This window comes from Fistularia commersonii, chromosome 1, assembly GCF_037954325.1.
Source record: "Fistularia commersonii isolate RoL2024-O1a breed Wild chromosome 1, RoL_Fcom_v1.0, whole genome shotgun sequence".
Lineage (NCBI taxonomy): Eukaryota > Metazoa > Chordata > Actinopteri > Syngnathiformes > Fistulariidae > Fistularia > Fistularia commersonii.
The window spans coordinates 23,867,690-23,893,938 of record NC_141284.1 but is presented as its reverse complement, the minus strand read 5'-3'; the positions used below and the strand labels follow the sequence as shown (position 1 = coordinate 23,893,938).

The window sequence follows — 26,249 nt, the reverse complement described above, 5'->3', positions numbered from 1 at the left end:
GAAAAAGGAGGGGGTTACGTAAGTCCTACGTCACGGTTTATTTATGTCTCTTGACCAATTAAATCCGCTCTGAGTTCGGCCGTCATGACGTCACGCGGTGCACTCCAGAGGAGCGCGCGGCGGTAGAGGAGCACCAGCAACTACAGCAACAACAGCAACACCAGCGGGAAAGCTCCTGCTTTTGCTTTTTCGTTTTTGGTTTTTGTTTTCTCCCCCATCCCTCCTTCCTTCCCTCCCTCGTCTTCCACCGACTGGTGTTGTTTATATCGGGCGGAAGTGCTCCGGTCCGGAGCGGAGGCGGGATGGCGGCGCTGAGGGAGAGCCAGTGTTACGGGCTGTCCGGCGGCGAAGTGAGCCACGGCGGTAACGTCTCCGTCTTTCACGTCAAACTCACTGACAGCGCGGCAAGAGCTATTAGCACCTTTCACAACGGAAAGGTAGGCGGACTGAGACCGAGTCACCTCCGACCGCCGACCGCCTCTGTTTGTCACGTTCCCCTCCGCTCTAATGAATTCCTGCTCGGAAATTAAGGGCCGACCCGAAGTTGACCGTTACCTCCGGGGGGGTTGTAGCCTTAGACGTGTTGCATAATGGAAACACTTCCCAGTGAGAGGATGCCTGTTGTGTTGTGGGGACCAGCGGACAGGCTAACGCGGAAATAAGCTAGCATTTGGCCGCCTTCTTGTTTTTGTTTACGGGGAGTTGAGCTAGTTTGCGCGAGAAAGGAGGCGGGCGCAACACAACCCGACTGGGAAACCACTTCACCACCCCTCCCCGGTGATTCACGGCAACAGGAAGTCCGGCGGCGTGGACTTCCTCCATGTCTCGGCAACGTTTGCCTGGAAATGTTACCGGTGAAAAACCGCACTTTTCTGTCGACGTCCCGGAGTACTGACGTGATGCACGCAGCCAGCCGTGTGCGCCGTCGTACTGCGCATGTCCGGTTCCCCCACTCTGCTTCCAGTGCGGTTCTTCGTAACCCACTTGGCGTGACACATTAACATGTAACAGTAGCCGCTGGACACGGATCCTCACTGGGAAAAGGTCACTTGTATTCACGTACATTACAATGGTACCTGCAGGCTGATTCCCCACGGGTCCACTGCTCTGTTTGATGAACCAGGTCTGTGAGTCAAGGGGCAATAAACGTGTGTGTGTGTGGTGTGTGTGTGTGTGTGTGTGTGTGTGTGTGTGTGTGTGTGTGTGTGTGTGTGTGTGTGTGTGTGTGTGTGTGTGTGTGTGTGTGTGTGTGTGTGTGTCCAGGGTTGGACTGCACATCCCACCATCTGTTTCAGTGGAAACCAAGGGGTAAGAACACGTCAATTTATTGTCACACATAATACAGAGGCGTATGTGCAACAGAGTGCTCATATTGTTTTTTAGAAAAGAGCTTATTAATTATTTATCCAGTCATTAACTTCTAACAGCACAATTTCTGCGTATGTATTGAAAATCTTCATGTCTAATAAAACGTGAATAATCGTTTGTGCCTCTCTAAAGCATCGGAAATGTAATCCTAATTTCCAGGAGACTTCTTTCTCATCATTAGGTCATTTTTTGCTATTTTTAAGGCTGGTTATTGCTGTTAGTTTACTTTGTTTCCTTATCAAGGAATGTTGCAATTTACTCTCCTTTTTTGTTGGTAAATTTGTCAGGCCAAGAGCAAAATTTTTATTTATTCACCAAATAATTGTCAGACAATGATCTTTAGGATATTTCATGTTAAAAACATGCCGTACAGCATTACAGTCAGATTACTTCCAGTATATTACATAGCACTGATGTGTTGCCCAGCCTTATTTGTAACCTAGATTATATAAATATTCTTGGTTTTGAAATGCACTGTCCTTTCAGAAAATCACAATCCCTTGCTCCAAGGATGGAGCTGAAGCAAGGGTTTTCATGTTTGGAATGAATAATGTTGCCCGGGAAAAACCACATGGAAGCTTTGACTGTGTTCAACAGCTCTGTACTGGGTAAACAAGAATAATCATTTAAAATGTGCCTTTTGAAATTGAAAATTAAGTGAGTAGTCCAGTACTAGAGGAGGCAGTACATTTAGGAAATAAAATATTTCCTTTAGATAACTCTGAAACAGCAAACAGATTTTATTGGGGAAGACATACTGTATATTTTCATTTACCCCAACGTGGAAAGTACCTGTTCATTTCAGACCTGGCCTTTGGAGTCTGGTTTGTCTGATACTATTATACATTGCCTGCTTTTTTTTCCATATTGGCACTAAGACGAAAGTCTTCTAGTCAGTTAAACCTCAGTCGCCCTGACTATTTAGCCTGAGAAGCTTGGATTTGTAAGGAAGTCAATTTAAATTGTATGAAAGCTAAATGTTAAAACCTCTTTGCATAATTCCCTATTCATATGAAAAATGTATATTGGAATTTGCCCTGAAACCTTACTTTCCCCTGTCCCCCCAGTGCTGCAGAGGAGCTGTCATGCCTCGGGGTGATTCAGAAGAAGATAACTATTAATGCCACAGATGACTCGTACGACAAGGCTCTGCAGAACATGGCCCAGGTAGAGGAGGAGACCCGCAGCCGGGGGGCCATCGTAATTAAACATGGTGGCCGCTACCAGGGTAGGACTTGCAGTATGTGTTGACTCTAGATAAAGATAGATAAATATGTGCTGCAGTCACCTGCTAAATGTTGTCAGTCATATCTTCATGGTTGCTCACATCAGTGTAGTAACCCCTGGCATGTATTCACAGACAATGTACTGCGGGATATGTTTTTAATTATTGTATGTATTCATTTTTAATATTGCTGTGACAATTTATGCAAATTAACCAAAAGCGTGCAAGTATGTGCTAATATCATGTAAACATACAAATACACCCTCCTTTTACAGTTATTTGAAAAGTTGTTTTTAGTCACACAAATTAATTTTCATCTTGTCAATCCACAAGTGTAGTTCTGACGGTTGTCTTTGAAACTAGTGTTTGCCAGAAGACAAATGTGTTTTCCGCTACTCGTGGTATCTTATCTAGACAGATCTTGCCACATTAGCGAGCAGACATACACAGACCGGACGTGGCTTTTTAATGTGCAATTTCAAATGCAACATTTTGAAAATGGGACAGACAAGGTTAACTTTGATGGTGAGAGCCTCAGCCAGGATCCTATGAACGTGACTGCTTTTGAAGATGTCCTTGCTTTATTTTGGATTGGATTTGATGTCAGATATGCTTCCGCCCTGCAGGCAAGAAGGTCACAGTCCGTGCTCCCGCCCCAGCGTTGGCCAGCCTCACCAAGCCTCGCTCATCTACGTCACTCCTCAGCAACAGCAGGAGAGTGGGCAGTACATCCAAAGCGAAGAAAGGAGCCTGTCCCTTGAACAAGAAGAGCATGGCGGATGTGCTGGATAGGCAAATCAGTGACAGAGTGAAACACCTGTTGGCTCTGCGACCATACAAGAAGCCCGAGTTGATCTTGAGATTGCAAAAAGATGGATTGACAGCAGGGGACAAAGACATGCTTGACTCTATATTAACAGAGGTAAATACCTTTCCAGCTCCAGCAGATCATGCAGTTGCTTAAAAAGTATTAAGTGGACATGCTAATTACACTCTTAAAGGCTAAATCACATAGGTGTCGTTGGGGATCTAGAAAACCTTGGAAATAAGTAACCGAAACCCTATTACACACCATATTCCACTAGGTGGCAGTAATTTCCCAAAGCTGGTTGCCCACTGCCAATCAGTGAAAGAAACGCCATTCCTAATACTGTACAGAGCTGTACCCCAGGGTATTTCTTACCCTCAGCATATAATCCCTCCATATGCAATGTTCGAAGCCGACATCCTCATTCACTGTAAATATATGATAACCACGAAGTAATAGTAAACAAAGTAAACTAATTATTTTGGATATCATGACACATTATTATAGGCAACTCCACTTGAGAAAAAGCCCGACAAGAACTTTAAGTGTAATAAAAATGTATTGGACAATTCACATTAATTGACAAGAGCTAGAATAACTTTTAACATGAAGAAAGTATCTATAAAATGACCACGAGGGGCTGTATGTGGCCTTCCTCATCTTCACAAATCATGTCTGTGTTGGTTCTCCGCAAGTTTTCCTGAATTTTGAACATCGAAGTGTTATTGTTTGTTTTCATGTAGGTGGGCCAACTCAGCAGAGATAAAACCTTTGTACTGAAGGACAATCTGTATAAGGAGCTCCAAAAGGACTGGCCAGGATACACATCAGGGGACCAGCAGCTCCTAAAACGAATCCTTGTCAGGTAACACAGATGTGTCTACCCTTAGATGGTTGTACCACTTAAAGGAAAGATGAAGCGCACAACAAAGGTCTTTTTCTGATCAAAATGGACAAGATGGTGCTTTAACCTCTTAAACTACGCATCCATTTGTTCTTTCACTTTTGGTCATGTGTATTTTGGTTCCTCCAGAATTTCCAGACATGAAAATAGGTCAAGTTTGAAATCAAACGACATGCCTTTTAGCCCACTCTTTCCTTTGGTATTGTATTTCTAGGAAATAACTAGTTTATTCACTGGAAGGCTGAAGTTTCCACATCATCTTTGTGTCTACTCAATACTGGAGCGGAATATTTTGGAAACACATATCCTACCCTCAGGAGCTCTATTTTTGTTCAGATTTTCAGGGAGCAAAGAGAATCTTCTCTTTGACCATTTGATTTGAAAATAGTCTCCAAGTATCAAACAACTCAAACATTCTTTTGTATAAGGGAGAAATTACATATGTTATTCATGTGTTTACAGAAGTAGTTTCACAAAATTTATCAAGAGCAGTGATGGTTTGACTTACATTGTTCAAAAAGCCTACTAGCCAGGCTGTGTTATAAATATTAGGGTTTATTCTTGTCAAAATGTTATTGTCGTGGCAACTGGCAACATCTTTATGTGAAAAATTTCAAGTCAAGTTGCCACAACAATAAGATTTTGATAAGAATTCACCATGACCTGGATGACTGAGACCCTCCACAGACATCCACAATTATTGTCTTCCTTAATTTTATTGTTGGGATTGTAACATCGTAATAGTCTTTCTAGTTACGTTCAGATTATGGATTAGCATAACTGGGTAGATTAAAAAAATGAACGTGTTTCAGATCATTCTCTGCTAAAATAATTTTTTTATCCCTGTTGAATTCTGTCTGTCTTTTTTTGTTTGTTTTCCATCTTGTTGAAACACTAGGCATTATTTTTGCTTACCTTTTTCTCAACATCGTCACATAAGAATGATTCAGAAGGGATTAAGAAAATAACTAGAAATCTGAAAATAGAATACTGTGTCTCAAAAATGTATAAATGAAACAACACAATATAGAATTAGAATTAGAAATACTTTATTGATCCACGAGGTTATTGAATAAATCAAAGGATTGTTTACTGCTTTGAGAAAGTTTTTCAGTTTCATCCTGTTTTGCAACAGTTTTAAATGAAAATATTGTCAAACCACTACTTAATTCTGTATTTGAGAAAAAAAAAAGATTTATTAATTGAATGCATCTAGTGCTCAATTCCTCAACACCTGGTTGCACTTGGGGATATATATGAGTTCTTAAGTATTGTAATCCATTTTCTAAACATCGCCCAACACAATTAAAATTGAACAATTTGAATAATTGAACAATTTGAACAATTTGAATGCAAAGTAAACACGTGAATCACAAATAATTTCTCATTGCTTTGCAGGAGACTGTTTCAGCCACAGCAGAACCTCCTCTCTGTCCCCGAGGCCCAAGTCAGTCCTCTGAGAGACACACCTAACTCCTCCCCGGCGCACCGCCCCAAACACTCTGTGCAGGAGGAGTACACTCACCTCCTGGCCAACAAAAAGCCCAGGATATCACACCTGTCGAGCAAAACAGCCAACAGGTCGAGGACGCCTGAACAATCCACCCATAAACCTGTCACACGAGAGTCGGAAGACGAAGGGCAAAAACACTTACTCGATCCCCGAAAACTGATTGATTCCTTATCAGCAACCTGTCAGGAAAAAGCAGAGGCTGACAGGTTAGACATGACTCCTGACACCCCAGAGGTGCCAGAGGGCCACACGGACCTTCCACAACCTAGCTCTGATCCCTCAGTGTCCCCTATTAAAGTTCCTGATCTGGACAGACACACAATCAAGAGGAAGAAGAGCAAACACAAACACAGACAAAGAGACCAGGTAAGAGCAAGAATTCTGCAGACTTGAATTTACTATATGTGTGGTTCCTCCAGATCATAAAGAGATTTGTAAGGTATTCCAATGATTGATTTCAGTCTAAAATGAATTAGTTGGCTGATTTTACCTGTCCAATATCTGTTCTTTTTTTGTTGTATATCCATTCCCTGCAAGCACTGAGCTTGACCCGCCAGTATCATTTGGATGTTGATACATCTCTGTCAATAATCTAGTTTAACCGATGAGAAATGACATTGACATTTAAATGTCCAAATGATAATATTCCATGCGACGTGATGGTTTATTGTCTTTTGATGAGTGGATGATGATTTTCTTTTATAATCAAAATATCACGTCGGTCAGTATTTTTTTTTTTCTCTGTGGCTTTTTTCTAGGAGAAGGACAGACGCAGGGAAAAGAAAAACAGGAAGAGAGATGGCAGCTCGGGGGATGTAACACATAAAGCTGCGCCGGACCGTTCAGGTGAGTCGGTGATGACTGTTTTTTTTAATGAGACCTTATGATTGATGTTCTTATTACTTCTTAACTGTTTGATGATGTTTTTCGCAGAGCCAGGTGAAAACATGATTGATGCCAATAAGCTTCAAGCAGACGACGATACTGCCGATTATTTATTGTGAGCGGCTAATTTTGAAATCACCGATACATCTAAGCATACGTGCTCCAAGTGCATACTGATCATCCTGCCTATTTGGTTTTTCTTGTCAGGCAGTATACCGCGATCTGCAGCCACAACCAGCGGCAGAGTTACAAACAGGAGTTCAACAAAGAGTACGGCGAGTATCGTGATTTACATGCTCGCATCGATGCTGTGACACGGCAGTTCTTGGACCTCGACGCTCAACTGAAACAGCTACACCACGACTCACATAAATACAAGGTAAAATGGTCATTAAAAAATGAAAAACCCCAATTTGAGATCACTTATTTTTCTAGACACATTTATTCAGTCACAGTGGTAATTGGGACATGATTTTGGAAATGAAAGGGACTCAAAAAGTTTGATAAAGTTCCTGTAACTTCTCTTGCAGACTGTTCACAATCAGATTCTTCAGGATTATTGCAATATAAAAAAGGTAACCTCATTAAACGGAGGGCCAGATTTATTCACTCATTGCTTCATATGAGAAAAACTCCCATCTTTCTATTCTTTACAAAGTCCTTATGAAATGTTTTTCCCTTACAGTCCAACCCCAACTACAGCCAGGACAAGAGTCGCTGTGAATATCTCCACAATAAACTGGCCCACATCAAGAGGCTCATCTCAGAATATGACCATCGACAGCTGAGGGCAGTGCCCCCTCAAACTGACCCTACTACGTGAGCCTGCCGTGTGCAGTAAACACTGATTCAGCTGGATTCTCCTGAGCATCACTGCTCAACATCTAGTTATAACACTTGCTGGAAATATGAGTGAGTTTTGAAGTCTGTGGCGGGAAGGAGATTCTAGCACCTTATCATATATGTACTGAGCAAGGTTGCAGCGTTACAGAGACAACGTGCTATTGAAGACATGAGGAACGTTGGTAGTCAGACAAGAGTTCTCATTCAAAATCTCTTATTCTGAGAGCTAAGAGGAAGATGCTACTATGCATCCGAACTCAGCAGAAACATGTGTAGATTTGCATCCGCGTCACGTGATTGCCATCCATTGTTTTGAGAGTATTTGTGTATTTTTGTAAGTGTTCATGTCTGCAGACGGAGGGACCGGATTTGAGTGAGCTGTACAGAGACAATGTTTGTGCGTGTTTGGGTACTAATTCAAAGTAGTACGCTTCATGGATCTAACTACAGGGGAATTACACTCCTCGGCCTCCCCGGAAAAGTCTACTCTGGGATCCTGGAGAGGAAGGTCCGCCGGATTGTTGAACCATGGATCCAGGAGGAGCATTATGGTTTTCGTCCTGGTCGTGGACCAGCTCTATCCCTTTAACAGGGTCCTTGAGAGTGCATGGGAGTTTGCCCAACCAGCCTACGCATATTTTGTAGACCTGACAAAGGCAATCATCTATATCCCACGAAGGAATCGTGGGGGGTGCTCCAGGAATATGGGGTACCTGGGAGCCTGGGAATGTCTAGGGACACCCCCGGAAGAGCTGGATTAAGTGACTGGGGAAAGAGATAACTGGATCTCTCTTTTCGTCTGCTGCCCCCGCGACCTTGGATAAGCGGAGGAAGATGGATGGACACTTGGGAGTTTTCTGGAAACAGACTGTTACACTGAACCTAATGTGAAGCATTCTGGGGATTTGCTGAGGTGCATTAAAGTTAGAGAAAATTCTAGATTTGGTACTGTAAGTGAAGAAGTGTTGAATTAAAATAAGAAGATCTTGCATGTTGCCTACTTTACAGAATGCATGAGGAAATATGATTTTGTCAGTAAAAAAAGTTTCTATTTGTGTAACAGTTTTTGGCCCTTTTATTACGCATAACAGAAATGTTTGAAATATACATGAGCATCTGATATGAATGAATTTAGATTGGTCAAGATTTTAAGGGTTTGATTTCTCCTAGGTTTAATTGACATTAAACATCTCAAACTTGTAAGCTTCCTAGTTTTTCCACTGTTGTTCAGTAAGTTTTAATAGTTCTACTTCGGGCCAGGTCGGGCGGGCATTATTTATAGAAGACTTTCCCTTCACAAATAACTTATATATATTGACGCCACAGCACGTTAAAGATACTGTGACAGAGCTTATAGAATCCATGACAGTCGGAGAAAGCAGTATGCCTGGACTTCGGGTGTGCTTCTTTTGCTAGATGTTAAAAGTTGGTCTGCCAAAAAGATGTTAAGTCAGTAATGTCATATGTAGGTAAAATGAAGGAGAAACTACAGACTCGAATGCTTCAGTAGACTTACTGCTGATTTTATCATAATTCAGTCACTTTTAAATAATACTGTAGTTCTCAACATTTTGAAAATGCCGTTTGCAGATGTTGCAGCATTCATTATATTAATAAATATGCAATTACATATCCCTAAACTCCTTTCACTTTGTCAAAAAGTTTTTATGATTTTAGCATGAAAACTGTCAACAGTTAGCCACAGCTCTCTGAAACGTACAGGAATTTGAAGCAAATCATGTTCAAGACTAGATGCTTAAAACATTGAAGCCCATGACTAACATGTAGATACTGAATCTGTTATCTACAGACTAACGTGGGGGGCGTGGTAGCTCTACTTAGCTACGCCAATGAAAAGCACTCGACTATTGGCCCAATTTGAAAGGACCGTTCTGATTGGCTCAAGCTCTCAGACCCTTTATCAGCTTCCGGTTTCTGCTCGGTTAATGTGTTCCTAGTTAACACCGTGTTACGGGATCGTAACCTTTACTCGCCTTGAACTTTGCGATAAATATTCACAATAGTAGTGTGACATGTTCGTAACCTGCATGGACTAAGCGGTTGGGCTACTTGGCCGAGAGTCTGCGTGAGTAACTGGTGTTTCCTTTGATACCTTACCGTCAAAAGTCATGCTAGTCGAGCTAACAGGGGTGTAAACGTGACCTGAGAAGCTATGTAATCAAAGGACACAAGAGTTCTCGTATTCAGAAGAAAAGTAAATATGTTTCATCAATGCTGGAAACCTAATACATATTGGGAAAATGTTGAAATCAATAGAAATTGAGTAAATCAGTGTGTAGAGTATTCAATGTTTTGCAATAATGTTCTTACACAGAGGAGGGAAAAATAAGTGGACTGGACATTGGTTCATTTACTTGCGAGTAGGAAAACAACAATTATATACTGGTTGATAGTTTTTATATGTTAAATAAAAGCGCTTTGAAAGTAAGCGTGGACAGTGTACTGACACAAATCAAATATATAGTAATGTGTTGTGGGGAGACTGGCCCAAGGACCTTTCCCATTATCCTTTTGCAGCTGTAACAGCTACAACTTTGTGAGCCTCCTTTAGCCTAATGCTAAGAAGCCCAACAGCTTCTGCTGATGTTCTATGTTAATACTGCAATTTCGTGGCCTTTACTGAGCCTCTATTAAAGGGTGGAGTCTAGAGTGTTTATCTACGACTGTGATTGCTCACTGCAAATCTGAGCTAAATTTACAAAACATCAAAAACTGTTTGAAAATCAGTGAGAAATCATATAGCATCTAGTGTGTTCCCATAAAAGCTGATCAAAGATAGTCAACAAAGCATTAAGGAGTTTCCTACAATGTAAGACTTTGCTCCTTGTTAGTATTTATTTCAAACAGATCGGTGGGAAAAAAACTAAACAGACCAACAAAAAAACAAATGCAGATTGGCTTCCCACCTTAGGCTATCAAATATATCAATTTACATGTTCGAAATGGATTGGGAGGAGGTATGAACTTCTTTATTTCCAACCCCGTCACACAATTCAACATAATTTACATATTTCTATTTTGAGCTGCCTGCCTACCAATTCATTCGTTTTTTGATATAGCCATTGCCTATAAAATATATATATTCTTTTTACAAAATATCTGCAATTGAAAAAAAATTACCAACAAATTCAATAGTACAGTGGGGTAAAAAAAAAGTATTTAATCAGCCACTAATTGTGCAAGTTCTCCAACTTAAAAAGATGAGAGAGGCCTGTAATTTTCATCATAGGTACACTTCAACTATGAGAGACAGAATGGGGGAAAAGAATCCATGAAATCACGTTGTAGGATTTTTGATGAATTAATTGGCAAATTCCTTAGTGAAATAAGTATTTGGTCAAGATATATGACTCACAGACCTATAACTTCTTTAAGAGGCTCCTCTGTCCTCCACAGGTTACCTGTATTATTGGCACCTGTTTGAACTGGTTATCGGTATAAAAGACACCCGTCCACAACCCGAAACAGTCACAGTCAAACTCCACTATGGCCAAGACCAAAGAGCTGTCAAAGGATGCCAGAAACAAAATTGTAGAACTGCACCAGGCTGGGAAGACTGAATCTGCAATAGCTAAGCAACTTGGTGTAAAGAAATCAACTGTGGGAGCAATTATTAGAAAATGGAAGACATACAAGACCACCGATAATCTCCCTCGATCTGGGGCTCCACGCAAGATCTCACCCCGTGGGGTCAAAATGATCACAAGAACAGTGAGCAAAAATCCCAGAACCACACGGGGGGACCTAGTGAATGACCTGCAGAGAGCCGGGATCAAAGTAACGAAGCCTACCATCAGTAACACACTACGCCGCCACCGACTCAAATCCTGCAGTGCTAGATGTGTCCCCCTGCTTAAGCCAGTACGTGTCCAGGCCCGTCTGAAGTTTGCTAGATAGCATTTGGACGATCCAGAAGAGGATTGGGAGAATGTCCTATGGTCAGATGAAAGCAAAATGAACTCAACTTGTTGTATTTGGAGGAGAAGGAATGCTGAGTTGCATCCAAATAACACCATACCTACTGTGAATCATGGGGGTGGAAACATATTGCTCTGGAGCTGTTTCTCTGCAAAGGGACCAGGACGACTGATCCGTGTAAAGGGAAGAATGAATGGGGCCATGCATTGTGAGATTTTGAGTGAAAACCTCCTTCCCTCAGCAAGGGCATTGCTGGCCGGCTCTTTCAGCATGACAATGATCCCAAACACACCGCCCGGGCAACCAAGGAGTGGCGTCGTAAGAAACATTTCAAGGTCCTGGAGTGGCCTAGCCAGTATCCAGATCGCAAACCCATAGGAAAATTTTTGCAGGGAGTTGAAAGTCTGTGTTGCCCAGCGACAGCCCCAAAACATCACTGCCCAAATACCAGAAACAGTGTGTGAAAATCTTGTGAAGACTTACAGAAAATATTTGACCTCTGTTATTGCTAACAAAGTATTGTAATGAACTTTTGTTGTTGACTTGTTGAAATACTTATTTTCCACCATCATTTGCAAATAAAATATTTAAAAATCAGACAGTGATTTTTCTGGATTTTTTTTCCCCTCATTCTATCTCATAGTTGAAGTGTACCTGTGAAGAAAATTACAGCCCTCTCTCATCTATAAGTGGGAGAACTTGCACATTTGGGGGCTGAATAAATGCTTTTCCCTCTGTATAAAATAGTTACATCATATGATGTGTACCTTTAAAACCCAAAGAAGGTAATATGGCAGACCATTGAAAAGGGTGTTTCACACATTCTTCATTCTTATGCTAATGATAAATAATTTCTTAATTTTTACATTTTTCCAGTCCACTCACTCTTTAAACTCCACATTTGAACTGTCCCATTGTTGGACACACGCACATATATATATACACACACACAAACACACACATCTCCAAGTATATGAGACCACATGGTGGGGGGGACTGTGGACTCGATGGACAGTGTCTCCCAACCCATGCAGAACATCATCGCAACACTGAGCAGCTTCCTTAGCGTCAGACTCCTTCACCCCAAGTGTGTGAAGGAGGGATTTTGCAGGTCCTTGACTTTTCATTTCTTTTCATTCAATTCCTTCCTTCACGGATTCACTCATTCAATAAACTATAGATCCATTCAACCATTGGTATTGCAAACATTGTTGTAAACTGCTAGTTGCCACTTTTTGCACGTTTATACTGATTATATATTGTTAATGTTCTTTATCTTTCTTTTAATTATTAATGCATATTTTTCATTTCTTCTCATATTTATGTATCTTGCTGCTGCACATTATTATTAACTACCTCTACTGCAATACTAAATTGAAATTTTCCCACTGTGGAGTGATTAAAGGAATATTTTATTCCATACAGAAACAAGAAAACACCTTCATTTTTTGTTGTATGCACATTCAAATAAAACTAATTGAATTTTCCCCTCACTTAAGAAACCCTTAATTGGACCTAGTTAATACTGAGAAGAGCCAGTAATGAATTAAAATTACTCTGAAATTCCTCATAGTTTGTGAAGCCACATCCGGGGTCTTTTCCACTGGTCTCTACATGTAGTTTCACTCTAAGTCACAAGGGGGAGGAGTTGCCAAAGGCTCAATTTAACAGGAGAGGATGCAACAGGACCGACACCAGTGTCAACTTTGAATCAAATGGCCATATTGATTAAAAACAAGAAAAATGTGTTAGTAGTTTTTGTACTGCTGTGACATTTCTACCGAAAGACCAGAAGTCAATGAGCTCTGATAAATACCTCATTGTGCAACTGACTTTCTAATAATTCTCAACTACTTACCTAGGAAAAAAATCATTTGAAGGAAATGTATTTTGCATACCTGTATCAAAAAATGTAAATCTCTTTAACATGCATGTCACTTGTGAAAGTACTTTAACTGAAACTTTTTATGTCACCTGTCCTCCCATCTCCAGACTCTTTGAGGTCATGGCTGGGATTCTGCAAAGGACTTTAAGGCTGAGTGTGTCTTTGAGACATCTGAGGAGGGTCTCAACTGCAGTCACATTCCGCTGTCCACCTGAAGATGTCCGCAGTGGCTTTCTTCTCACATGCTCACGGCGTTCTGGCGACTGCTTTCGAAAGCTGCACTCTGGGAAAGGCGAGCCGGAGATGTCGCCCTCCGCAGCCCCAGAGAGGCGGCCTTTCTCCAGGGTCACACAGGAAGATTTGGATTTCTTCAGAAAGCTTCTACCGGGCCGAACCCTGACTGACCCCGACCTGCTGGAGTCAAGTAATATCGACTGGCTAAAGTCAGTCAAAGGTAGATAAAGCATTTTCCGCTCGCAAAACAAACAGTTTTAGACCACACATTCACAGACGTGCACGTGTCTCATATGCAGGTTCCAGCGAGCTCTTACTCAGACCTCAGTCCACAGAGGAAGTTTCTCAGATTCTCAGGTAAAATACAAATTCTTTAAATGATCTCACCAGGAAATTCTGGCAGGTAGTAGGCAAACTGTCCCAGAACCCACAGATGACTTTGTATCAGATACTTAGCTCTCCTGTCCGCTTCACTTTCACCTGCAGGTACTGTAACAGTCGTTGCCTGGCGGTCAACACGCAGGGAGGAAACACCGGGCTGGTCGGGGGGAGCGTCCCGGTTTACGACGAGATCATTCTCTCCACAGCTCTCATGAACAAGATCCTGAACTTTGACAGTATTTCTGGTCCGTCTCCAAAATCCTCCCCGATCCAGAGTAGCCCTACCTTTTCATTAGAGAAAAAAAGTCAGAGGGTGTCAAATATCATAACCTTGTTCTTCTTTTCTGTGCCTGACAGGTATTCTGACCTGCCAGGCAGGCTGTGTTCTGGAAAACCTGTCTCACTACCTGGAGGAGAGAGAGCACATCATGCCCCTGGACCTGGGGGCGAAAGGAAGCTGTCACATCGGGGGCAACGTCGCAACTAATGCGGGTGGACTGCGGCTGCTGCGATACGGCTCCCTACACGGGACCGTTCTGGGTCTGGAGGTGGTGAGTCTAGTACCAAGGGATGAATTTACTGCAGGGAATGCAGAGGTTATTAGAAATAACTCGGCAGGAAATGAACTGTATTTTTTTTTGCAAGGAAATGATCCATGTGATTATGTAAATATGAAATCATTAGTCATAAAAAAACTCTATAAAATTTTTGATGAATGCTAATATATATTGCAAAGCCCCATATGATATGACGCGTGTTGGTAGTATAAAATGATTGTTTGTGACGTGTGCAGGTCCTAGCCGACGGGCAGCTGCTGGACTGCTTGGCCAACTTGCGGAAAGACAACACAGGGTACGACCTCAAACAGCTGTTCATCGGGTCAGAGGGCACGCTGGGGGTCATCACAGCTGTGTCCATCCTCTGTCCACAGAAACCTAAATCCGTCAACGTGGTTTTCCTGGGTAAGGTTCCGTCTTTCACCTCTGGAGTATGAACAGATTTCATGGCGGTTTAAATTCAAAATGAGCTAACGGTGGTCCCGTATTTGCTTCTAGGCTGCGAAACGTTCGACCAGCTGTTGAAGACATTCCAGTTGTGCAAAGGCATGCTGGGAGAGATCATGTCCGCCTATGAGTTCTTGGACAGCGAATGCATGAGGCTACTGAATACACACCTAAAACTCTCCAACCCCATCTCTGGTATCCTTTCAAACACACTCATTGACTGCAAGAAATGAAGTGAAACAAACTCCCACACCAAACCTGTTGTCACCACGTTTTAGATTGCCCCTTCTATGTCGTCATCGAAACGTCCGGGTCTGACCCGAAGCATGACGGAGAGAAACTCCACAACTTTTTAGAAGAAGCGATGACATTATCACTGATTAGCGATGGGACGGTTGCCACTGAAGAATCGAAAATTCAGGTAATTCCGGGTGGGCAGTTTCCAGGGCAACTCCGTGAGTGTAATATTCTAATCATTACCAAAAAGAATTAGCGTAGGTCAGCCGCCTGATGAGATCGGAGAAAAAAATAAATGTAATAATCCATATTTCATTTTTTTTTTTTTTCCTCTGTGGTGTGAAGGCGCTCTGGTCGATGCGTGAGCGCATCGCAGAGGCACTGTCTCACGACGGCTTCACCTACAAGTACGACATCTCACTTCCCGTGGAGAAGGTCTATCAGCTGGTGGCAGACATGAGGGTGCACCTCGGGGAGCGGCCCAAGAGTGTGGTGGGATACGGACACGTAGGTACGTTTCAGCAAAAGCTTAATGTTGAACCAATAGTCGGGTTTTTTGTCGGGATGTGCAGTTTAATGGCATCTGCTGCTTTTGTACATGTCTTTGCTCTCACTTTTCTTTCCTCAATAATTTCACTTGACAAACGTATTAGTCCCCTTCAAATAAAATGAGCAGAAATGACTCTGATATCACCAAATAGAGATCAAGAAAAAAAAAATCATCAAGAAAATGTTTAAATTACCATCAGTCTATTTGATGAAAATGAGCAAGATTAAAACATTAGTGAATACATTCTGAAAAATAAGAGCGCTACAAGTTATCTGAATATCTCATGAGATGACCTACACTCTGCTGAAAAATCACGATAGAAAAAGTTTTACAAAAGCTAAGTATCAAAAGAAAAAATAAAGATTCTGCAATGATTATATATGTTGACTCGTCATGTCTGGTTTCATTATTATTAATTGATTTTATGTAAATGCTGAAGAATTTAGTGCATTAAATAAAAGGTAGAATCAGTCTTTTCCCATCTTTTTTTCCGCAGGGGACGGGAATCTCCACCTCAACATCACCTCTCCGGCCAAAGACCCGTCTCTCCTGGCTGCCATCGAGCCCTTCGTCTACGAGTGGACGGCCCGGTTTCAGGGCAGCATCAGCGCCGAGCACGGCCTGGGGCTGAAGAAGAGGAACTACATCTACTACAGTAAACCCAGGCCGGCTGTCGCCATGATGGGAAACATCAAGGCCATGTTTGACCCCCGAGGGATTCTCAACCCTTACAAGACTTTACCTGACAACCTTAAATGAACTCACTGATCGTAACTCTTGCTGACACTTATTCATGGATCCTGATGACGTTTGGAGCAGCTGATACTTTATACTGTTGTCCGTGGTCACAGCTAGAGAACCCTTTTGGTCACACACCACAAACAGCCTGTTGACTGGCTTTTTGTTTTTAAACTTTGTTTGCACAAAGCCAGCACTTTAAAGACATGGAAGCCTCACAGAAAATGGTGAATTGTAAAGACCAGAGCTTTTCAGTTCAGCAGCGGGGCAACCAGTACATTACTCAAAAAAATCATTAGCAGCAATGATCACCCCTGATTATAACTGTCGTGGGGGAAAACAAAGGCTAAGACTGTCAAAGGACTGGAGTCACAGCTCTGTATTAATGTCCAGACCATGGGTAAAGAAAAGACTGGCTGCTGCTTTACACAGTGAACAGTAGGAACTCTGTTTTGAGTACTGTTGCTGCTAACATCTGGTTCAGTAAATCTACAAAAAAAAGCAAAAAAAAAAAAAAATCACCTTTTTTCTTCTTTTGTCATTAAAGTTTCTTAACACATTCAGGGCACAGCCCGGCTCTGTACCGATCTTTTTTTTTTTTTCTGAATCATAACTCTGGATAGCTGAAAATTAAGTAAGAGCACTGTAAATGTTTTATTACATATAAAAAGACAAAGCTACATTTTTTTTTTTTAACAAAACCAGCTTTTGTGAACATATTCCTCCGTAACTGCACACACAGGTTGAACAATAGTTTCCAAATAAAGATGGAGCGTTTTCCATTTTGTCGATATCTTACACAGCCTGGCATGCTGGGGGACGAGCCGAAATGGAGGCACGACTTGCGCCAAAAGGATCCCGCTCATTACCTAGGGGGAAAAAACAATCCAAAAACCACCAGTTGTAGCATAAACAGGCTGGGCCATCCTTCTCTTCATCAGCCAAGTGGAGATTATGAGAGAAACTTATTAATTCAATACTTTAGGACTCTAGAACTAATTTCTATGTGCAGGTATTTCACACGCGTCTGGTCCTGGAAGCGCAGGGGTGCACATGTATCTGTAAAGTTACCAGGGTTCTCCATGAATCTGATGAGTTCAGTTTCTGTCGACGAACCCTTTCCGACAGTAATGTCACGAGTAGAGTAAGTCCAATAGAATAAATGGCTATATATAAATTCAGTTAGTGTCAAGTACCATTGTTTTACACATCTTCAGTAGTGTTTCTGGTGGAGATGTAAGAGATAAATATTATACAACTTTTTTAAAAGTTTAAAAACATTTTGATCCTGTTGGCTCTTGTCCTCTGTGGGTGGATGTGACTGTGGCCTTTCCCACTGGAGCTAAATCACTTCAACAACTCTGATTGTCCGATGCCAAAAACACAGACAGGAGATCAGACACAGAAGTGAATGTGTGTTTAAGAAGGCCAGCACAGTCTTAAATGGGCTTCCTAGAACTGGGATGGAGGTTGCCCACCTTTGTCACACAGCAGCAGTCCAAAGTCTGTGTGAACATGCTGGCGACCGATTGATGTTCTGTAGTGAAGGCTGGCTAATACTGAGGACAGATCCAAATGTCTGTGCGGGCCTCAGACCAGTGAGGAGGAGGTCACTGGAAGGCAACCGGGGAAAAAGGAAGTGGTGAGAGAACGAGGGATGGAAGAGACTGGATGATGCAAACAATTCTTCCCTCCGGTCACGTTTTCCTTCTCCGTGGCTCTTCACTCAGCTGCCTCTGGAGCTCCTCGCCCTTTCACGACTCCTTGCCCTTCTCAAGGGAGCTGTGAATCTTATCCAGGGTCTTCTTGATACGTAGCGCTGTCAGCCTGGCTGAGGGGTTCTGGTACCAACACTCCTTCATCAGTTTCACCAGAGCAGAAAGAGTCTTAACGGGGAGAGGTGGAGAGAAACACGTCAGTCGGATGAAGCATGAAGGAGAAGTGCTGCATTTTCACAGTACCTGTGTTTGGGAGCAAAATTGTCCCCTACAAAGCACCATTTATTGCTCTGTGATGCGAAGTGATGTAGAGAAGGACATTGTATTCTTCCGCTGTGTTCACTGTCAGTAATTTAACTAGACGTATCCATGGATCAATATGGCTACACTGAAAAGACTTGGATATAAATTTTGTTGTATTGATGACCGATGATAATATCGCGACGGTGCCTGTCGTTCCTTCTGATACAACTTTACAATCACACTCATCGGTTTTTACAGCATTATGTCATTTGATATGCCTGGAGGAATAAACGTGGTAAAAAAAAAAAAAAAAAGAATGAATCCATCACACATGTAGCAAAGACACCGGTGTGCACCTCTCTTTGCATTTGAACCCCCCCCAAGGAAACCCAAGTGTTTGCTGAAGGTTTTATTACTTACTGGGTCTGAGAACCAGCGATTGGGAATGAAAGGCCTCTGCTGTTCAATATACACCACCTTCCTCATGTCCTCAAAGCTCGGGTCATTTGGTACCTGATCGTAGAATGGAGGCTTGTATTCTTCCACGATGCCTGGGAGGCAAAATGAGAGAGAAATCAAAACACAACTGGTTCAGTCTGTGTTGAGCAAGAGCTGGGAACCACAGGAAAAAAGAAATCAAATCAAGTCCAGACGGACAATTCTCGATCAGTATGGATCAGCAGCGTTTGCTTGAAATGGGAAATCACACGTCAGATTCAATTACTTGCCAACAGTTTCTGCGTGAAGATTTAAATCAAGGTTCCGCTCCTTGTTTTGAGACCTTGAGCAAGGTTCTCATTTCATAGCTGATTTAGATTTTTTTTGTTTTATTGCAAATGTGAATTATTCCCAAGTTACTCTTGGAATTCATTAATGAATTCAACAAAGAATAAACCTGATGAGTTTTAGTGAGAAAATGCTCCTTGTATGTTAAAAAGTCAAACGATAAATCATGAACTCTGATATTTTAGACCGAACCGAGCCGAGCCCAGCACATGGAGAACCCTCGGGCTCTACTTGAGTGTTCTGAAAGCAAAACCAAAAAAGACGCGCTGAGCTCTGACTGAGCGGTTTTCACAAACCGACAGAACCTTTCTGGGGAATGAGAGGTTCCACTTTACCCACTCACCATTGCTGTATGTGCGTCTCGCTATCTCCCACAGCACCAACCCGAACGCCCAGATGTCCACTCTCTTGTAGGCGTCGAAGCACTCGGTCTGAATAGTTTCATCCAGCACCTCAGGCGCCATGTATCGCTTGGTGCCCACTTTGGGATTGTTGCCCACGTCCAACAGATTGTCCGTCTGCGAGTGGGTGACAGAAAGACCTGCAACACACAGGACTTGATGCTTGAGATATGTTGTGAGATATGCTGTCGGGCCATTTCAAGTCGAAATCGAACATCTAAGTTCGAGCCAGTTGCAACATTTCCGACGGATGAAGGCAAATCAATTTACCAAACAGCGACATGAAAAACCTATATACATTTTGCCAATCAAAAACAGATACAGATAAGTCTTCCTACACGTTAATTACATCGGTTTTAAAATGGCAACACTTGGGAATATATGGAGACAATTTCAGAGCTGGTGACAATCTCGACAGGAATACTGGACCAAAACTGGAACTGCAAGGGATCAAAGAAGAAAACCCGACCCAAGGGCAAACTCTTTCAAAGATAAAGTGATGAAAACAAACATCAGCATTGTCTAATAGCAAAGACTGACCCAGATCTGCGATGCAGCAGCGCAGCTCTTTGGTGACCAGGATGTTTTTGCTCTTCAGGTCTCGATGTGCGATGGCTGGTTTCCCCTCCGCGCCAAAGATCTCCGTGTGGAGATGCACCAGGCCGCATGCTATCGAGGCAGCCATCACCAAGCCCTCGGAGGTTTCTATGGCAACGCGCTGCAAGTAGTCGTACAGGGAGCCATTTTCATGGTAATGGGTGATGAGCCACAGCTGGGTGCTGGAGTTTCTCGATGTCATGTCAGACGCCATGAAGCCTGAAAAGGGAGAGTTTAATTTACAATAAAGCCTGGCAAGTTCTTCCTGTTCCTGCTGTCCGTGCCAATCATCTAATCACGATATTACGGAGGTACTGCTGTTATTGCTTTTATCTTCAGTGCAAGTAAGGTGAAACTCTAAAGACGGTGTTTGATGATAAATTATCAATGATCTTATGTAGAGCAAAATAGAATTTGTCAAAATGAAATCAAGGATTTGCTCTAAGACGTTTTATTGGTTCTTGATCTGTTGAAATAAATATCTGAGAGAAACTGATAAAATAATGGTAGAAAAAGTAAAACCACATCTGTCGAGAATTTTCCCTCTGGTGGTGTGGGAGAGCAATAGGAGTTATATTGTTCGTGCAACAGACTCACCCAGTATGTTTTCATGTCGGAGAAGGACAGTGTTATAGATCTCAGTCTCTCTAAACCAGGACTTTTCATCTCTGGAAGAGAAGATTTTCACTGCCACGTTCTCCCCCTGCCACTGGCCTCGCCACACCTCTCCATACCTCCCCTTGCCTTAAATGGATGGATGAGAGAATAAGATTTTTTTTTCTTTTAAATCAAGATAAATATACCATATGAAAAGATCTGGGCATAAGCTGCCTCTCCTGTGTTGTCTGTCAGATGTACAACTGGATTACAGAAAAGTAGCTGGATGATTTGAGTGAGGCTTTTAGGGCTGTTGAGCAACAAACTTATACGGTGTGTGCTAGGGTTTGTAAGATTTTTCTTTTTAGGTATGACTGAAAAACCCAACTAATCTTCTCCTTTTGGCTTTTCCCTTCAGGGGTCGCCACAACGAAAACAATCTTCTCCATCTAACCCTATTCTCTGTATCCTCCTCTCTCACACAAACTACCTTCATATCCTTTTTAGTCCATAAATCTTTTCCTTGGCCTTCCTCCTAGACCTCCTTCCTGGCAGCTCCAATTCCAGCATCCGTCTACCAATATATTCTCTATCCCTCCTCTGTACATGACCCAACCATCTCAGTCTGGCTTCTCTGACCTTCTCTCCAAAACATGTAACATAAGCCTTCCCTCTGATAGACTCATTCCTGATCCTATCCATCCTGGTCACTCCCAAAGAGAACCTTAGCATTTTCATCTCTGCGACCTCTAGCTCATCCTCCTGTCTTTGAAAAACCCTACTCAACAAATAAACATTAAGTAAAACAGAACCCGACAGCTGGTTTGATATATTTCATTAAGCTTAATCAGTAATACATAATATGATGAAGAACGCCATCATTCCATCATTTACTTTTCACTGTCCGTGACAATTGTTTCCTGGGTATCTCCTTCCCCTAAAGGGATGTTGAAGTCACTGAATAAATAAGTAATGACATAGATTTGAATAAATCATGCAGGAGGGTGTGTTTTACTCACCCACACACTCGACCAGACTGATCTGCCTAGCCACAGTCCTTTGAACGAGGAAAGGAAGACCTGACCCACTGCCTGACGTGCACGAGCGATCCAACAGGTCCTACATAGACAGACAACAATCAGTGATGTCAGTACTAACAGCTGTACGTAACATAAACACGATGAACCCGAGCATGAAAACACAAGTGTACCAATTAGACATTATGAGTCAACTTTTTTGTCTTTCAAAAACCAACATCGCAAAAAAAAAACAACAAAAAAAATCAATATTTTTTGATCATTGAAGGATATATTCGAGGAAAAAAAACAACTAAACGAAATCCATAAATCATTTTTTCTACATCATATACTACGAACTTGGAATGATGGTGGTTTGTCAATGTTGAAAACAATATTTCAGCATAAATAAGTAATAATAATAATTGCAACAAGCCATCATCAACCACCGCAAAATACCATATGAACTGGGTAAAATTTCAATTAATTTGATAAATGGATCTAAATTACAGTAAAACACAGAAATTCATTTTCACAGTTTCAAAATCAAAGCCAAAAATACATGGATGCAAAAGTTGTAAAGACTATTTTCACCTATGATATAACAAATAATGTTTGCTTCTCCTCATGTTTTCAGTGTTATCATCTCAGGTCTTACTGCTAAAGTGCTGTCCCCCACGTTGGAGGTGATGAGTCCATCAATCGCCCCTTGTTCTGTGTCGAACTCCTGCAGCCTCTGCAGACGGCCGTGGTGGAGCCTCCTGCAGGCTAGTACTGACACTACTGAAAGCAGGGCCAGAACCACCACTGGAGCCAGTACAAAGAGAGCCAACATCTCAACCTGGTACAGTCCTGGCTCACCTTCTAGGGCTGTTCGCAAGCAAAGACAAGTTCGAACATCAAGAAAAAAGGAAAACTGCAATAAGATGATGAATTTATGAGATTTTTAAGAGAAATCAAACAGTCCTGACTGTCTGAAAATGAATTTGATTCTGTTTTTAGAACTACTTGATATCACCACGATTGTTTACTTTTTCTTATTTGTTACAAGATGACATTTCAAAGGATGGGGATGTTACACAAGCTTTTGGCCTATTAGTCAATATCTATGTTTTTTCAAGGACAAACACAGAGCACACTTAATGAAACGACTGTGTTTGTCTTACGCACCTGACGGCAGGAGAGACATCAGGGCACTCCGGGTGGTGTTGCTGTTACACATGTCCTGTGAGCAGCAGTACATAGCCTGGTTGTAGGACGGCGCCGTATAACATTGCAAGCGGATTTTCTCCGCCCCGATGAGGCAACCACGCTTGAACACCACACCGTTGCTGTCCACATTGACAGAGGAGAAGCACCGTGTACCGCGGCACTGGGTGCCCTGGAGGCATATTGAACTATCACAGAGACACACCAGCTGTCCATCTGTGGAAGAGATAAGATGAGTTCATCACTTTCAGAGATATGCCTTAACTATGCATTAACAGCATGGTGCCATACCAACAAATACTGTGACGCTGAAATTGGGTTGAATAGTTTTACTTACTACAGCCAGCAAGGGGTTAAAAGATAGTAGAAATGTTTTTAGAAAAGATTTTCAAACATTGACAAAGATTTGAGTTTCTTTTTTTAAACGCATCTACTACAGTGAATGCATTCTCAAATTCATGAGCAACGTAATGAATATGACAGCAATAAGCAATCTTAAATATCTTTATTATAAAGTAAGCAACATGAAGACCAAAAAAGTTACATATTGGTTGATACCCAATTTTAAGTACATAAAGGTTCCTGACATGAAGTATCCTGGACATTTACTGTAAGTAAGTGTGTTGCCTAGAAACATAGATATTTGGAATTGAACAAAACATTTGTTACGACTGAAGGGTGAGACACACAGTTTTTGTTTAAAGAAAAACACTTTCAAAAACAAATCAAAACTATACATAAATTGCCTTTATAGTTTTGATTCAGACACAAAACTGTATTTTCAAAGCAATTAACCTTGGATATTTTAATGAAGAATTGCGATAAACCCATTCAATGCCCTTTTGCTTCTGCTGGACATATGCAGTTGCTATGTACTTGCACACTGATAAATGACTAGGAAAAACATGGTGCCATGTATACATGAGTATCAACAGTCCAGTTCAGAAAAACAACCAACCAATCAGAACACTTGACAAATGGTTGTCTATACCTGTAGGTATCACAACTTTAGTTTAAATAAAAATTAGCAACACTTCTGATTTGTCTTCTAAATACGTGATACCTTGGACACAACGGTAAATGCACGTCTGTCTGTCTTTGACGATGATATCCTGGTGTTGTATGACATATCGCCTGTTATCAGCCACCAATAATCCACCGAGTAAAGACGTGAGCACATTACCTGCGTCCTCAGCTGATGTCTGCAGGGCCCACAGGAGGAGGACCAGAAGGATGTGGATACAGCAACCACCCATGTTTCAGTGCACTGGCGTAGACAGGGACAGAGTAGCCAGAGAGACGACTAATGAGTTCATGACAGTAAAGTGGATAATTGCATTTACTCCTTTTCATGTTTCCTAATGATCCCGCTTATTTCCTCAACCAAGCAACAACTTAAGGACCATAAAACAAGAGTCAACTGTGCTCGGCAAGCCCCCCAACTATTTGTCTTCAATCAAAACGAGTACATTTATAAACGTGACTGATCATCATATGGCCCTGAGGCTAGCAAGCTAGGTTATAGACGCTTTTATTGATTAGCTTATTGCTCATGGTAGTCGTTAGTCTGAATGCTAATAATTACAGTAGCATGTTGTACACCTTAGCTAGCAGGCTATATCCTTTAATTTCAATGTCAAGCAACAAGTCTTTCGAGAACAGCTATCAGCTAACCCCACCAGAGAAAACACCGCAGACTGGGTACCTAATTGTTTGCTGTAGCCGACGGGCCATTAACAGGCGGTTTTATTGGCTGGAGACAGGCGCCTCCACGGCGCCAGTCAGACCGACGGCTGCCAGCTGCCGCTACAGCTACTACTGTTAGCCATGCAAGCTAGCTGTACAGCACAAAGCGATGTCGCCCCGAAGTGAACAATACGTCAAATTTACATACCTGGCACACCCGGATAAGAGTGTCTACCTCATTCTATGATGCGTATGTGTATACCCGTGTAATTACTTAAAACAATGGTGCAGCAGTGACTTGCAGCAAAAGAAACAGGGAACACACCCGACCCGGCCCACCCACTGGCTGTTTTCCTTCCAAGTACACATGACGTCACCAAAACATGATTGCAGAGATGCATTGTGGGGCGCGTGTTGCCAGATGTCACGAGCTAAAAGAAGCCGACACGATAACGTGATTGGCCAAAGACAATTATAATTTTAAATCCAATAATAAGGAAAAGAACGAAGAATATCGACTTTAAAAGCTGTGCTAATATTTTAAGGATTTTTTTAAAATGTTTGATAAAATGAAGTTTTGGAAGATGATCATAGTACAAATGAAAATAACTGCATAAGTTGGTGACTCAACTGCGGTATTGAACAAGTTATTTCTTTTCCATACATCTATTTCCATACACCTATTTCCAGATAAATATATTATTTGTTATTTCATTATCTTATAGCTGCAAAATATGTCTTCTAATTGAAAATCCTCTTATCCTAATTATAATGCATCACATAGCAAGTTAAGGAAAGCTTTCCAAATTATAAATGATAAATCATGTAATAATTCAACATTTTGATAGTGACACAAGTAACAACATAATTAAAAATCTCACTATATAGCATTATACCATATTCTTTTTAATATATAAAGGCAATCAGAAAAACTGAAATTAGAAACCGGTGGGTCGGGAAATATGCAAAGTATACAAGAATTTTTATTTATTTTTTTACAGGGCAATCTAGTTTAAATCCCAAGTCCTTGTTAAGTTGTAAATTAAAAAAGATAAGGTAAAAAGCAGCTCAGGTGTTTTTCAAAATTTGCTTAGTGAAACCAAAATCTTGTCAGAAACATAAAGGTAAAGCACGTATATTGAAAAGACAGATCACAGTAATGGCGTGGTGAGAATGTAACAGTGAATTTCACCATTACCAAGCTTAGATGTTTTTTTTTTCAAAGCAAGATTGTCTAAGCCTGTAAATCCTTGCATCTGTTTTCAAAAAGGAAACAAACAAACAAAAAAAAATTGGTATCACGCTGATTCTAAAGACTCAAATTTGTTAAGCAGTTCCTGTACCACACAGGGAATTCTATTTTGAGAAGACTCTTCTTTTGTGAGGATTTGTGCAAGAATTATATGAGTGGAAGTAACATTTTTAAGTCCTTCTTGTGTTTGTGCATGAAAAAAACAGAAAAACAACGCAAGTATTTATTGC

At 41.5% G+C, this 26,249-nt stretch overlaps 3 protein-coding genes across 4 annotated transcripts; 2 read left to right on the top strand and 1 right to left on the bottom strand.

The window, feature by feature from the left end:
* Positions 1–127: 127 nt before the first annotated feature.
* On the top strand, positions 128–9,178 carry LOC147237899 (RNA polymerase II elongation factor ELL-like). Of its 2 annotated transcripts, none has more exons than XR_015106843.1 (12): positions 128–437; positions 1,264–1,308; positions 1,855–1,976; positions 2,436–2,596; positions 3,220–3,515; positions 4,145–4,266; positions 5,704–6,184; positions 6,577–6,664; positions 6,752–6,818; positions 6,915–7,082; positions 7,234–7,278; positions 7,389–7,479. XR_015106843.1 is itself a non-coding variant. In XM_086155815.1 (12 exons), the coding sequence occupies exons 1-12, from the start codon at positions 303–305 to the stop codon at positions 7,524–7,526; spliced, it is 1,872 nt and encodes a 623-aa protein (XP_086011941.1). In that variant the 5' UTR covers positions 133–302; the 3' UTR covers positions 7,527–9,178. The 2 variants fall into 2 exon arrangements, 1 of the variants encoding a protein (XP_086011941.1); XM_086155815.1 differs by having other exon boundaries at positions 133–437; positions 6,911–7,082; positions 7,389–9,178.
* A 309-nt stretch (positions 9,179–9,487) lies between these two features.
* On the top strand, positions 9,488–17,032 carry d2hgdh (D-2-hydroxyglutarate dehydrogenase). The gene is made up of 10 exons (XM_086155787.1): positions 9,488–9,632; positions 13,478–13,824; positions 13,904–13,961; positions 14,091–14,230; positions 14,343–14,536; positions 14,779–14,947; positions 15,041–15,184; positions 15,268–15,410; positions 15,572–15,737; positions 16,273–17,032. The coding sequence occupies exons 2-10, from the start codon at positions 13,491–13,493 to the stop codon at positions 16,533–16,535; spliced, it is 1,611 nt and encodes a 536-aa protein (XP_086011913.1). The 5' UTR covers positions 9,488–9,632; positions 13,478–13,490; the 3' UTR covers positions 16,536–17,032.
* Positions 17,033–17,144: 112 nt separating this feature from the next.
* On the bottom strand, positions 17,145–25,104 carry acvr1l (activin A receptor, type 1 like). The gene is made up of 10 exons (XM_086155796.1): positions 24,976–25,104; positions 24,265–24,348; positions 23,043–23,297; positions 22,531–22,742; positions 21,876–21,975; positions 20,857–21,003; positions 20,203–20,478; positions 19,605–19,802; positions 18,896–19,026; positions 17,145–18,400 (listed from the first exon to the last, which is right to left on the bottom strand). The coding sequence occupies exons 2-10, from the start codon at positions 24,335–24,337 to the stop codon at positions 18,269–18,271; spliced, it is 1,524 nt and encodes a 507-aa protein (XP_086011922.1). The 5' UTR covers positions 24,338–24,348; positions 24,976–25,104; the 3' UTR covers positions 17,145–18,268.
* Between the last annotated feature and the right edge of the window lie 1,145 nt (positions 25,105–26,249).